Source organism: Salmo salar, chromosome ssa18 (genome assembly GCF_905237065.1).
Source record: "Salmo salar chromosome ssa18, Ssal_v3.1, whole genome shotgun sequence".
Classification (NCBI taxonomy): Eukaryota; Metazoa; Chordata; class Actinopteri; order Salmoniformes; family Salmonidae; genus Salmo; species Salmo salar.
Genome location: NC_059459.1, coordinates 57,996,791 through 58,011,817, shown reverse-complemented (window position 1 = coordinate 58,011,817; position 15,027 = coordinate 57,996,791). Strand labels below are relative to the sequence as shown.

The 15,027-nt window shown below is 43.0% G+C and overlaps 1 protein-coding gene across 2 annotated transcripts; it reads left to right on the top strand.

The window, feature by feature from the left end:
* The first annotated feature begins 5,399 nt into the window (after positions 1-5,399).
* Positions 5,400-14,800, top strand: LOC106577548 (uncharacterized). Of its 2 annotated transcripts, none has more exons than XM_014155665.2 (6): positions 5,400-5,804; positions 5,955-6,064; positions 6,616-6,727; positions 6,863-6,981; positions 11,009-11,104; positions 11,600-14,800. In XM_014155665.2, exons 1-6 carry the CDS (start codon positions 5,531-5,533, stop codon positions 12,308-12,310), a joined length of 1,422 nt encoding a protein of 473 aa, XP_014011140.2. In that variant the 5' UTR covers positions 5,400-5,530; the 3' UTR covers positions 12,311-14,800. The 2 variants fall into 2 exon arrangements, with proteins under 2 accessions (XP_014011140.2, XP_014011141.1); XM_014155666.2 differs by having other exon boundaries at positions 5,425-5,804; positions 9,763-11,104.
* The last annotated feature ends 227 nt before the right edge of the window (positions 14,801-15,027 follow it).

The window sequence follows — 15,027 nt, the reverse complement described above, 5'->3', positions numbered from 1 at the left end:
TTGAAACAAATAGCCAAACCGAAAACTGCAGACATTACTCGTGCCTCCCCGCCATCATAAACAAGTAACAGAATCGATCTTCTCAGTACCTGTTAGTGTATTAAGCTGAGACAGAGCAGAATCATTATTTTATGTGGGGTCCTTTACTGGCATATTGGTTGGCCTCCTGCTACATCGTTGTGAACGTATGACAGGTATTGCTTGCAGTTTCATGCATGTTACAGAGGTTTAAGCTAAACATTTAACAAATAGATAAATCAGCTATTTTGCTTACTGTTGAAGAATGATAAATAGCCAGACTTGTCGCATTTTACTGTAAAGCTAATATTGCATGCATTGGGACTGCTGGTGTTTTATTTCTAATGATCAGGCTTGCATTGTATACATTCATACAACTATAACACCCATTCGTATTATTAAATGACTCTGATGTTCAAGATAGCTTGGTTTTATATTCAACTCATACATTGATAACTAATATTGCTAGGCGATATGATGCAATATAACTACATTAGAAGGCCTAGGCTACTTCATCCTAATGTAAGCTAAATGCATTGGACACAAAACAATCACTGGCATATTGTAAAGGATAACTTGTCCAATTGAATTATTTGCATGCATGTAAAACAATAATATATTACATTAAATGAATACACTATTGTAATATTATTCATGCCTTTCTCTCCTTGAAGGGAATTAGACAGATGAACTACAGCCCCCAGATGCCCAAGCTTCAAAACCAGAACTTTGGGGAATGGCGAGACGTCAACACTTGTCATTTTTTATAAATATTAACACTTATTGGTTTTCCTGTATCTGTGCATGAATCCTTAGAACACAGTCCATTGTACAAAATAAGTCATCCCCAAGTGGGGGACATATGAAGGAGATGAACCTCCAACATTGTTGTCTCAATTGTAGACCATGGATAGTTGAACAAGGTGTTTGTGCTGGGCAGGAATAAAAACTTGCACACACTCCAGTACCCTGGGACACAAATCGCCCACATCTTTATTTTAGAATGAGCTGACAATTCTGCATGATAGAGAATAAAGTGTGGATCTACTTCTATCTAACATAGGGATGTTGCACACTGCTGAAAGAACTCCCGACTAAACTCACTGCTCAGATTCGAGTGCTGGTTCAAGTTGTGAGAACCACAACTACCTTTATTCATGTGCAATGGTTCTGTAAACAGTTTTGCATATTCATAGGCTTGATCAAGTTGTCACCGATTTATTTTTAATTGATAATTGAAAAAATTGTCTTCATATGCAATGGTGCAACAAGCTGGGAGGGGAAAATGACAACAAGAAAGTTAGCAAACAGACACTGCATGCATGTATTTACTGATCACATAAGAATGCATAAATAACCTGGCTGGCTGGCTAGCAAGCCTAGATTGAACCAAACACAGCCAACTGCATTTCCTACGTTTTTACTCAGATGTTAAAACATCGTACCTCCAAACCAGTCGGACACGACTGTTATGTACTGCCAAGCCGATGCCATGGAGTGAAATGAACACATCAGTTGCCAGCTGTCCTTGGAAAAAACCGATTTGCTAGATTTGCCTTTAGCTGGTTAGCAAATTCACGAGCTCAGGATTATAAAACTGTTAGTGTCTTCACAATTGACACAATTCTAACCTTAAAGATCGCCTGCTAGCTAGCTATCAAGTCAGACGTTAGCTAGCAAGTAAGCTAATTTAGCTTGGCTAGTGGGCTGATAAATGTCACCAGTGATTCAACATGTTCATTCAAAATTAGAAAGTAATTTGTTGAACTTTAACATAATTTGGTGAATAAATAGACGTAATAATTACATTTCACAAGGTTATTCCAAGTGTGAACTTCTGTCCATCGTTAATTAAAATGTTTGTGTCGCAATAAGTTATGGGATACGGGTCCCAGGCGAAGGGTTTCGACCAGAAAGAATACAGCCAAAGACAGAACAGTATGAAGATAAGCAAAAATTGAAATCCCCGATCTAAGCTCATGCGTAAAAACACATCATCAGGTCTAACGGTAAACTGCGCATGTGTAGGCTGTCAAATCAAAGGCAGTACTTTGATATAAAGTTGTTTTTGACAGTGAGGGCTTTTGCATAGGTGCTTTTTTTTGCGATTTTTGTGGGACAGAAAAAAAATGCCCTGAATGTAAGTTTACGTTATTAACTGGTTCCCATGCTTTTACAATAAAGGTCCTGTTCTGGAACAGTATAGATCACTTTTGTTTTTCGGTTTGGGTTCTGTTCCTCAAATAATTTCTTTATTTTCATGTTTTTGGTTCTGTTCCCTGAATCGGTTCCAACCCTACACTTAAGACATCTGCTCGAATCTACAAAGCGAACTATAAAATATGGTTCATGTGTGCTTTGTTTTCCAGATCTCCCAAGTATCCTTATAGAACTTCCGGTAAAGTAAGTACATACTTAAGTTTACAGAAATATATGGAGATAAATGAAACTCTGGAAAATCATCTGAACACGTGCATACTATGATTGACAGTCCATGCTGTAGGATGGTTCATGAAGTATATTTTTCATTGTGTCGACCTAACTTTTTCAATGCATTTGTCCTTAGGAATGCAGTCTTTTTTTGTGTACCCCACACGGTCCCCACGTGTTTGCCCAAGAGGGTTTCATCTACAATAGGTTAAAAATGGGTAGATGCGCGTGAGGGCCCCCACCGACCCAGAGGACTGGGTCATCTCCCTCTCCAAGGCCAACAACAGTAAGGACTTTAATCAGGTCGACACTAGCAAGGACAGACGGTATTCCAGGGCGCGTTCTCGGAGCATGCACAGAACAGCTGGCAGGGATATTCATTGTCATTTTCAAACTTTCTTTGTCCCAGTCTGTAATCTCCACATGTTAAGCTGACCACCATCATTCCTGTTCCCAAAAACCTCCCTGTAGCACTCAAATCTGTAATCATGAAGTGCTTTGAAAGGCTGGATATGGCACACGTCAACTCCCTCATCCCAGACACCCTAGACTCTAATTTGCATACTGCTCCAACAGATCCATAGATGACACAATCTCAATTGCACTCCACACTGCCCTCACCCACTAAGATAATAGGAATACCTATGTGGGAATGCTGTTCACTGACTACAGCACAGCGTTCAAAACCATTGTCCCGTCCATGCTCGTCACCAAGCTTAGGACCCTGGTACTGAACACCTCCCTCTGCAACTGGGTCCTGGACTTCCGACGGCTGACTCCAGGTAGTGAGGGTAGGTGTAACAGTGTAGGTTCCGTCCCTCTCTTCGCCCCAACCTGGGCTCCTTGCACACATCAACAACTGACACCCACGAAGCATCGTTACCCATCGCGCCACAAAAGCTGCGGCCCTTGCAACGCAAGGGGAAAAACCACTTCCGGTCTCAGAGCGAGTGACGTCGCCGATTGAAACACTATTAGTGCGCACCACCGCTAACTAACTAGCCATTTCACATCGGTTACACCCCCCCTTTTGACCTGCTCCTCCTTTTCCGCAGCAACCAATGATCCGGGTCAACAGCATCAATGTAACATGGTAGGTTCCGTCGCTCTCTTCGCACCAACCTGGGCACGAACCAGGGACCCTTGCACACATCAACAACTGACACCCACGAAGCATCGTTACCCTTCGCGCCACAAAAGCCGCAGCCCTTGCCACGCAAGGGGAACAACCACTTCAGGTCTCAGAGCGAGTGACGTCGCCGATTGAAACGCTATTAGCGCGCACCACCGCTAACTAACTAGCCATTTCACATCGGTTACATAGGCAACATCACCTCCGCCACTCTGACCCTCAACACGGGGTGTGTGCTTAGTCCCCTCCTATACCCCCTGTTCACCCACAACTGCATGGCCACTCACGACTCCAACACCATTAAGTTTGCTAACGACACAACATGGTAGGCCTGATCACTGGTGGCGATGGGACAGCCTACAGGGAGGAGGTCAGTGACCTGGCAGTGTGGAGCCAGGACAACAACCTCTCAATGTCAGTAAGACCAAGGAGCTGATCGTGGGAACGGAGGGCCCAGCACGCCCCTATCCACACTGATGGGGCTGCAGTGGAGCTGGTTGAGCGGTTCAAGTTTCTCGGTGTACAAATCACCTACACTTGGTATGGCAACAGCACCGCTCTCGATCGCATGGCGCTACAAAGGGTGGTGCAGAAAGCCCAGTACATCACTGGGGCTGAGCTCCCTGCCATCCAAGACCTCTATTTCAGGTGGTGTGAAAGGAAGATCCGGAAGATCGTGTAACTCAGTAAAATCTTTGAACTTGTTGCATGTTGCGTTTATATTTCTGTTCAGTATATACACCTTGTTCAACTATTCATGGTTTACAATTGAGTCCACAATTAGTTGAGGTGTTAGTGAAGGGCTGGAACAAATACCTGTAAACTCCTGTCCTGTGTAAAAACAACAACAACCGGTAGTTGTCAGGACTACATTTTCCCTCATGTACTAAACAAGCTTTTGAGGTTCCTCCTCTTGTTATGTACCCCACTTGGGGATGACTTATTTTGTACAATGGACTGTGTTCTAAAGACTCATGCACAGATACAGGAAAGCCAATCAGTTAATATTTCTTACAATTACAAGTATTGTCTCGCCACGGTGTTGAGGCTTGGGCAACTGGGGGCTGCAGTTCATCTGTCTAATCCCCTGCAAGCAGAGAAAGGCATTAATAATATTAGAATGGTGTATTCATTTCATTTAATATATAATGAACAAAAATATAAAAGCAACATGCAACAAGTTCATAAATGGACATCAGTCAATTTAAATAATGTCATTAGGCCCTAATATATGGATTTCACATGACTGGGCAGGGGCTCAGCCATAGGTGGGCCTGGGAGGGCATAGTCCCACCCACTGGGGAGCCAGACCCAGCCAATCAGAATGATTTTTTCCCACAAAAAGTCTTTATTACGGACAGAAATACTCCTCAGTTTCATCAGCTGCCTGGGTGGCTGGTCTCAGATGATCCCGCAGGTGAAGAAGCTGGATGTGGAGGTCCAGAACTGCTGTGGTTACACGTGGTCAGCAGTTGTGAGGCCGGTCGGATGTACTGCCAAATTCTCTAAAACGATGTTGGAGGTGGCTTATGCTAGAGAAATGAACATTAAATTATCTGGCAAAAGGTCTGTTGGACATTCCTGCACTCAGCATGCCAATTGCATGATCCCTCAAAACTTGAGACACGTGTGGCATTATGTTGTGTGACAAAACTGCACATTTTAGTGTGTCCTTTTATTGTCCCCAGCACTAGGTGCACCTGTAACAATTATGCTGTTTAATCAGCTTCTTGATATGCCACACCTGTCAGGTGGGTGGATTATCTTGGCAAAGGAGAAATGCTAACAACACCTTTGTAATATTGAGTTGCCCTCAATGAAGGACTTTTATTTTAAAAACGAACAACAAATCCCCCTATTGTGGCTAGCTTCACATAGGTGCTAGCACTATCACCTTCAAACTACTTAGCACGTTCACATACTTGTCATTGTATAAAGAAAGAGACGACCATGGCGAATTGTGACTATTTACAAACTCAGCTAACATCTGTTTTGAACTCGCTTGTTAAAATTGCGGTCGTAGAACTACTGCGAATTGTAGAGGATAGCGCCGTTGAACTTCGTCTGGAGGTGTCCAAGAGTAAATTTGAGAACGAAGCACTGAAAATTGAGAACGAATCTAACAAAAATAAGTTACAGAGTTTGGAAGCAGAACTGTGGACAGCGGGAAATCGACCATGTTCAATATGTTATCGTTGTGTTGGTATTCCAGCTCGCGGTAAAGGTAGTTCAATTTGCTAACATAGCTAACGTTAGTTTATTCGCTTGCAATGATGGAGGTGTTACAAACTGGACAGTGCATGGATAAGCAAGATAGAGTATCTAGCTAGTTAACGTTCGCTTGCTAATGGTGTTTCTTCTGTTTGTGGCCCAGGTGGATGCGTCAGCCCCAAAAGAGATAGAGATGCTGCTGGTCCTCCTAATTCTTCAGAGGAGGACAATGCATCATCATGGCTGCAACAATCTGCTCATACCATGGAAGAGGTACAGTAGCTAGCTGTCTAACCTATATTGCTACCTAGCAAATATCATAAAAGCAGTCTGTTACCTAATATATTTAGCTAGTTAGATGCTATCATTATTCTGTTCTATTACACATAAATCGGACGAAGGCGTGTTATGTACAGTTTTGTTAAGAGTTTAAGAGCCCGACACTCAATCTGAACATTGAGACGCATTGCTTGCGGTACTGTTACGGTTTTAGAAGCACAAGGACCTTATTTTTCATATCAGATAGAAATAATTTCCAATAAACAAAAGGTTAAATTGATACACACCTTTTTACAGGGTTATCTCCATATTACAGCGTGCGTTTATGAAAGACAGAGCGACCGCCTGTGCTAATTAGCTGTCTAGCGTTCTCTGAACACCTGTGTGTAACGGAAAAAGGCCGCTAGAAATTCACGTTTATAAGAGTACATCTAGCCCAAGAGTAAATCTTGGACTACGTAGATGGATCATTTTCATCCATGTGCATATTCTTTCATGGTCTGTATGCAAACATGTGGGACTTCATTCCACTCTACTTGATTCAGACTACAGCAGCCATGGAGAGGGATGGGATTCACATCGTTGTCATTAAGAACGAAGCGGGGCATGAAGGCACACATCGGAAGAAAGACACACAGGCTGGAAGTTCAACAGAAGGTAACAATTCATATTTGTCTCACGTAGAAAGTATTGTTACATCAGATTGTATCAGGTCCCATTGTCGACGATTTGAAATTATGTACTTCAAACTGTCCTACACCTCATTTACAAAGCTTGTGTCTCTGTTTGCAGGTGAGCAGCCGTGTCCCAAAGTGGACATGGTGTATGGCAAGGAGTGGAGCCAAAGCCTGTGGCGAGACAGAGATGCTGTCAAGGAGGACTCTGCAGGACCATCGGTGACCCAGCGACAGGTCAGTTCTCTTTCTAAGGCAGAGGTCCTTATCTGATAAAGGCATGTAGGCTTTACATACAGAAGCTGTTGACACGGTTGGGAGTGTCCGATTGAGACCTACAGCCACAGAATTAGATTAGAAAATGTTTCTCTACGTCTTCAGTGCAAAATGTGATGACGCAAGTGCATCATATGATAACACTTTTAGATATTAACTTCACCGCTGGCATGCAAAAACATTTGGGGTCCATTTCAACAGTGGACTAATGAAACAATACCACACGGTTCTTTTGAGTAAAATATCCCTTTTTAAGTAGATAAGTCTCTCATACCTTCTCTTGCTACTTCACTTGACTGAGTTCACATTCCAATCGCAACAGACTCAGAGCCTTTGGCAATGAATGGGAAAGAAAACGAAAGGATGTAACGCAAACTCAGAGTTGACAGAAGTGAACTTTGGAGGAGTATGATGGCAAGAACAGTAGGGATGTAATAATTCACTTAAGTTCAAATGTTTAAGAGGAGCCAAACCGATTGAACATTGTGAATCACAGGTTCACTAATGATTTTTAGTCATTATTATATTCTGAAAATATCTCTTATCTGTTGTGACTGAATTGATGCTTCCTCTCCTTCGGTTCAGTAGCCTATGAACTTTTACGCTTGTAACTGTATGACTGTCAGATAACAACTGTGCGCACAGTTCAGGAGACAGCTGCTCGAGCCAACGAGAGGTAGGCCTATCCCTGTACCAATAGGCTATTCATACATCTGCGTGGCATCTTTAACATTCAGATGTTTATAAAATGTCTTTCACAATGTCAAATCATAGGCTTTATTAGTTGAGTGACAAGCAATGTAATTTGCTTGTCACTAAACTAATTGTAACTCGACTAATTGTTATCAAATGCACTGTAGAAAATGGTGTTTTACCGGAGTTGTGTGGCCTAGTCATTTTTACCTGAACTGGGTAAGACGGCAACATTTTTTGGAGCTGTGCATGGTCTCATTCATTGGTCAAAGTATAAAATTCCAAACGGTCTAACCATTCGAGTTTGAGACCCCGTAAAATCCAAAAGCTTTGTTATATTAATTGGCTAAATGCCAGGCTAATTTCTAAAGATAAATATTGTCATAGGACTAGCTCACAATATTTTTTTATCTGTAAAAATTAGAAGTTAATCAATGGGTGATGGTGATTTCAGATTTAAAAAGTGGGGGGACAAAAAGCATAAATTGCCCACACCCCTAATCTGATAGTGGGATGGTAGATGCTCAGTCTGCCCTATGGCTCAGGGGCAGTGCTATCCGGGATCCTTGGGACATCCCTACCCTAATTTTGTTATTATTCTTTAATAAAAAGTTAACTGTACAATCTGCTTCCTGCTGTTTAGGGAAAGGCAAGATCTATTTCTAAAAAAATAAGCTCACTTTAATTCTTAGCTTTTTAATTAACTAGCCCATCAGTATGTTTTTTTAAAACTTTAAATCCTAGTCAATCCAAAAGCCCAGATTTTTATAGGTGGGAACCTGATCAATGGGAGAACCATTCAATTAATAAATAAATTGAGTGTACAAAACATTACGAACACCTGCTCTTTCCATGACAGACTCACCAGGTGAATCCAGGTGAAAGCTATGATCCTTTATTGATGTCACCGGTTAAATCCACTTCAATCAGTGTAGATGAAGGGGAGGAGACAGGTTAAAGAAGGATTTTTAAGCCTTCAGACAATTGAGACATGGATTGTGTGTGTTTGCCATTCAGAGGGTGAATGGGCAAGACAAAATATTTAAGTGCCTTTGAACGGGGCATGGTAGTACATGCCAGGCACACCCGTTTGTGTGTCAAGAACTGCAACGCTGCTGGGTTTTTCATGCTCAACAGTTTCCCGTGTGTATCAAGAATGGTCCACCACCCAAAGGACATCCAGCCAACTTGACCCAACTGTGGGAAGTATTGGAGTCAACATGGGCCAGCATTCCTGTGGAACACTTTTGAGACCTTGTAGAGCCCATGCCCTGACAAACTGAGGCTGTTCTTAGGGCAAAAGGGGTGGGTGGGTGCAACTCAATATTAAGGTGTTCCTAATGTTTTGTACACTGTATGTAGTCCATCAGATTTTTTTGTTGTTGTTGCAAGAATTAGAGAACAACATATATTTAATCTTGGCCAACCAGGGCATTTCGTGAGGCAACAAAGTCAGATTGCAGCTCTAACAACGCCTGGTCTACAGTTGGGGCAATGACATACATTACAGCATAGTCTGCATGCAGATTAATATTACAAGTTAACAGACCAATATTATTTCTATAAATAGTAAAGAGAACATGTCCCAGTACCGAACCCTGTAGTACACCTTCGTTAATATCCAGGAACTTAGACATAACACCATCAGAAATCACAATGTTCTGTCTGACAATTCTCAAACCACTTGCAAGAAGCCAGATACAGGCCTATTTTAGTCAACCTCTGAATTAAATTGTGATGGTCAACCGTGTCAAAGGCTTTCGAACGGTCTATAAATAAGGCAGCACAATGGTTTTTATGATCTAAGCAATTTAACACATCTAAAACAAGAGTAGCAGCTGAAACTGTTCTATGTCCAGGTCTAAATCCAGATTGGTGCACATTAACCATAACCCTAACCATTTTTAAAGTTAAACTTCAATGGGGAAGGGATGTCCCAGGGATCCCGGATAGCACGGATCTGTAGCTCAGCTCCGGTACTGACACACATTCTCTTTATTTGTTTTATTTCTAACACGCTGATTGAAAAACATAGCTCTCTCTCCACAGTGGCTTACACCTGGGCAGTCAAGCTCTGTGGACTTACGAAATCTGCGCCGGCGCCGAAGAGTAAGAACTCAACCGCATCCGCAAAGGAGAGGGACCTACCTCAGGTACACCCCCGAGCAAAGGGCCAAGATTGCGCGGATGTGCATGGAGGTGGGTGCACAGATGGCCGCAGCCATGATGTCTGAGGAATTGGGAAGACGCATCAGCCCCAACACTGTGAGGTCCATGAGGATCAGCTACGAACAGACGGTCGAAAGCATGGGCGTCCAGAAAGTGGAAGACCTACCCCATTTGAGGCCATTCAGAACAGACATGTTTGATGAGGAGATTACTCGCTTCGTAATGGTGAGGAGAAGAGCTGGAGGTCAGGTTAGCCCGTCCATGCTGATGGTAGCCACGCGAGACATTGTGATGCGCAGAAACCCGGAGATGCTGGCAGAGAATGGCGGTCATATCCTAATCAGCACAAATTGGGCCCGTTGTTGGCTCCGGCGGTTGGCAGGAAATAGAATCACGTCAAAGAGGTAGTGAAGATATTGCAGGAGTCCTCTACTGTTAGGACAGTGTTTTTACATGAATGAGAATTCCTCATGTCTGTGTGTTGAAGTTAAGGAAGATGTGTAACATTCCGTGTTGACTGGTGTCCGGTGTGATGTTAGGAGAATCTGCATGCAGCATGTAACTGGATGCCATTGTGCTGTGTTCTCTGAAGTTGGTGTTGGCAGTTCATATCTTTAGTATTTACATTTTCTGAATATTCAAACTTTTTGAAGCGAACTATTCAGATCAATGCTTTTCATATATTTCATAAGGGGATGGATGGGTTTGGTGTTATAACAATGGTATGTAACTTGGCTAATGTCTTGTATGAGGTAACCACATACGGTTTTGTTAGCTTTTTAAATTGGTGTGTATTGTGTATATTGATGTGTGTATTGTGTATATTGATGTGTGTGTGTGTAGTGTAATTGATGTTATCATGCAGGGCTCACCTGCAAAAGAGACCATGGTATCAGCATGACTCCCTGTTTAAATAAAGGTTAAATTAAATCAACTGTATTAGAAGTTTATGAAAATAAATATATATACACCTCACAATCCTTAGTGCCTCTTATGTTTTATTCATTTAGTACCGTGAGAGAGAATGTGTTTATGCGATTGTGCTACCACTACAGAGACGCATCGGCATATGCCATGAAAAAAGTAACAAATGAAAGCTGTAACATGTAATATGTCAAACACACAGGTCAAGACTGTTTCGGCTCAGAAAAGGCGGAGTGTTTGTGTAAAGAAGTCGGTCATAGAAGATGAACCTGCTGACTCATCAGATGCTGGTACCCAGGTACATCAAAATGGACCTCTTTCAATTATTTGTGGTATAAAATAGCTGCTTGTTGCACTCAGTGTGAGAGGAAAAATGATGCTTCTGATCAGTCAAGCCCTGAGAGTGAGGCTGATTACTCCATCAGAATCAAGTACATTTACATATACCTGGAATTTGACTTAGTGAATAGGTGCTGCCAGCAATGGACAATGTACAAACAGAATACAGACAGTCGACATACAGAATATACAGTAAACGTAAAGCTGATTTACAGTGAGGATATACAATTTACAGAGGGGATGGATATCTTTATATGCAGAGGGAAGGGATGCTACCATTACACACACATACAGTGTTGTGTACATAGTGCAAATGCAGTATAGTGCAGTTATTAGTATGAGGTAATTAATGGAAAGGTGCAGTGTTGGGCTCAAATGCGTTGTATCAGGTACAACTTCAGTATATGGAAATGTGTAGACAGTGTGACAAACGTACCTCTTGGTCTTTCCACAGCACCAGAACACCACTGAGTCCTGTGATGTGGAGAAAAGTTGTGCATTTGGAAGTTTTAAACCAGAAAGTTGTTTGAACTTTGAAGAAAACCACTTCTTGACTTCACCAGTCAACATCATGGTCCAGAAATGTGTGAAGCTACCAGGTGCAGCAGCTGTCATGGACACCCAATTAGACAAGTCCAAGGACTTTGACAACATGAACAACTCCGGAAGAAAGAAGAGAGGGAGAAAAAATGGCCCTTGTAAAGGCAATGTAAATTACTGTTTTGTATGTGGAGAGCCTCAATCAAAGATCTCCCGCCACTTGAAACAGCATGAGAAGGAAAATGCTGAAATTGCTTATGTCTTAAGTCTTGACATAGCTTCAAGACAGCGGAAAGTGTTGCTGGAGAAACTGAGGAACAAGGGAAATTTCCAACACAACACTAACGTCGTAAACAAGGGATCCGGCTGTCTCAAAGTAAAAAGGAAACCCAAACCGAATAGTGGCGCGAAGAGATTTGAACCTTGTCTTTACTGTAAAGGTATGTTCATTTGGCAAGATGTGCGAAGGCACATGGGAAGATGCCCTTGTAGACCTGAGGGTGGAGATAAAAACCAAGAGCATCATTATGGCAAGAAGCGGTTCCTACAGAGCTGCTACACTGGACGAGTGAGCAGCATGTTTAATAAAATCGATGTGCAGCTCACGCCTGACGGGGGCGATTAACTAGCACTTGTATTTTGCCTTGCCAAGCTGGCTAAGCACTCGTGTGGGTGCTATCAAGCATGCTAGGCATCAACAGCCAATCCATTAGGGTCTAGAAGCTATAGTGAGCTTCAATTGGTCAATCGCGCTGCGTAATCAATCAAATGTATTTATTAAGCCCTTTTTTATATATCAGCAGATGTCACAAAGTGCTATACAGAAACCCTACCTAAAACCCCAAATAGCAAGAAATGCAGAAGCACGTTGGCTAGGAAAAACTCCCTAGAAAGGCAGGAACCTAGGAAAAAACCTAGAGAGGAACCAGGCTCTGAGGGGTGGCCAGTCCTCTTTTGTCTGTGCCGGGTGGCGATTATAACAGTACATAGTCATTAAGGCCAGATTGTTCTCCAAAATGTTCAAACGTTCATAGATGACCAGCAGGGTCAGATAATAATCACAGTGGTTGTAGAGGGTGCAACAGGTCAGTATATTAACAGTAAATGTCACTTGACTTTTCATAGCTGGGCATTCAGAGGTTGAAATAGCAGGTGCGGTAGAGAGAGGGAGAGGTGAAAACAGGAGGTCTGGGACAAGGTAGCACGTCCGGTGAACAGGTCAGGGTTCCATAGCTGCAGGCAGAACAGTTGAAACTGGAGCAGCAGCACGACCAGGTGGACTGGGGACAGCAAGGAGTCATCAGGCCAGGTAGTCCTGAGGCATGGTCCTAGGGCTCAGGTTCTCCGGGAGGGGAAGGAGAGGGAGAATTAGAGGGAGCATACTTAAATTCACACAAGACAAGAGAATAATACCAGATATAACAGACTGACCCTAGCCCCCCGGCACATAGAGTATTGCAGCATAGATACTGGAGGCTGAGACGGGGTCAGGAGTCCCTGTGGCCCTGTCTGATGATACCCCCAGACAGGGCCAACCAGGCAGGATATAACCCCACCCACTTTGCCAAAGCACAGCCCCCACACCACTAGAGGGATATCTTCAACCACCAACGTACTATCCTGAGACAAGGCCGAGTATAGCCCACAAAGATCTCCACCGCACGAGCCCGAGGAGATGACAAACGGGACAGGAAGATCACGTCAGTGACTCAACCCACCTAGGGATGGCATGGAAGAGCACTAATAAGCCAGTGACTCAGCCCCTGTAATAGGGTCAGAGGCAGAGAATCCCAATGGAGAGGGGAACGGGCCAGACTACACTCAATCATAGGACCTACTGAAGAGATGAGTCTTCAATAAAGACAAAGGTCGAGACCGGGTCTGCGTCTCACATGGATAGGTAGACCATTCCATAAAAATGTATCTCAATAGGAGAAAGCCCTGCCTCCAGCTGTTTGCTTAGAAATTCTAGGGACAGTAAGGAGGCCTGCGTCTTGTGACCGTAGCATATGTGTAGGTATGTACGGCAGGACCAAACCTTGAAATCAGCCTTAGCCTGAGTATTCGAAGAGTTTTTGCTTAAAGTTCAGCTTTCCCCAACTAAGGTCCCGCTCTGTTCACGCTCCCTTGCCAATGCTCACATTGCCCAATGCTCACATTGCCCAACTTCACTTCTCTTCCACTGAAAATGATTGGCTTACCGTAGTTTAATTGTCCACATCGTCTTTAGTTAAAAGGTACCGTGAGAGCGTTTGATGAAGTGGCTCAACCTTTCTCCAGGATACATTCTGTAGCAGCTAAATGCCTACAATGACGGTCTGCTTTCGTTACACCAACGCTACGCCCCCAGTATAGCAGCTCTGTTAGGGGCTGAACTCAAATCGCTAAGCTCATAAACCAGGTTGCAACCATAATGTGTAATACTCTATACATTATCCCAACAGTGTTCAGAGTGGACTGTCAGATTTTTGTTTTGTCCTGTTCTTTTATAGAATTTCCTGATTTAGCCTCGGTTTAAATTCTCCTCTCTAGGAAATGCGACAGAACGAGATTTGGTGTGTGTGTGTTTGAACATGGGAAGCGTTTGTACTTTCACCCTGCCAAAACATTAGTCACTCACCTTTCTAGATAACGTGTAACCAGGTGTTGTCTTGAAGTAGCTTAGACTAGCTAGCAAGCTTTCCAACTTCTTTCGCCAATTAGCTTCAGCCGGCAGGTGTGCGACCGTGGCAGTTGGTTTGAATTTGGTTAGCCTATCTGTGAGGCTAGCAGGAGTTAAAGTTCTCAGTCACTGCTGGTTTGGAGATGACATGGCCTAATACAGACAGAAGCATGTCTGTTCTACAAAATGTATTCCCAAATAAATTTATTCTCAAATATTTTATTTTCTCTGTTACACTGTGTGCACCGAACTGACACGCATGATTGTTGATGACACTGATGTTCAGATGAAGGGAATGAAATAGTCTATAATGTGCACCAAAGCAGAGCTTAACTCAAACAGCGGTGTGTAGCCTACCATAGCTGGTAATTCAAAGCTTATCACTCAGTTTGTAACTTTCAGTGCTACTATTTTTGCCATGTAATGTTATTAAAACATAATGACAGCCCCATAGTAGAATAGTTTACCTATTTACTTAGTTGGCTTGTGTGTTCTGTATGCAAGATAAATATTCCAATCGAGCACAGTAGGTTGGTGGTACCTTAATTGGGGAGGATGGGCTCGTAGTAATGGCTGGAGTGGAATGGTATCAAATGCATCAAACGTATGGTTTCCATGTGTTTGATGCCGTTCCGGCCATTATCATGAGCCGTCCTCCCCTTAGCAGCCTCCTGTGCTCT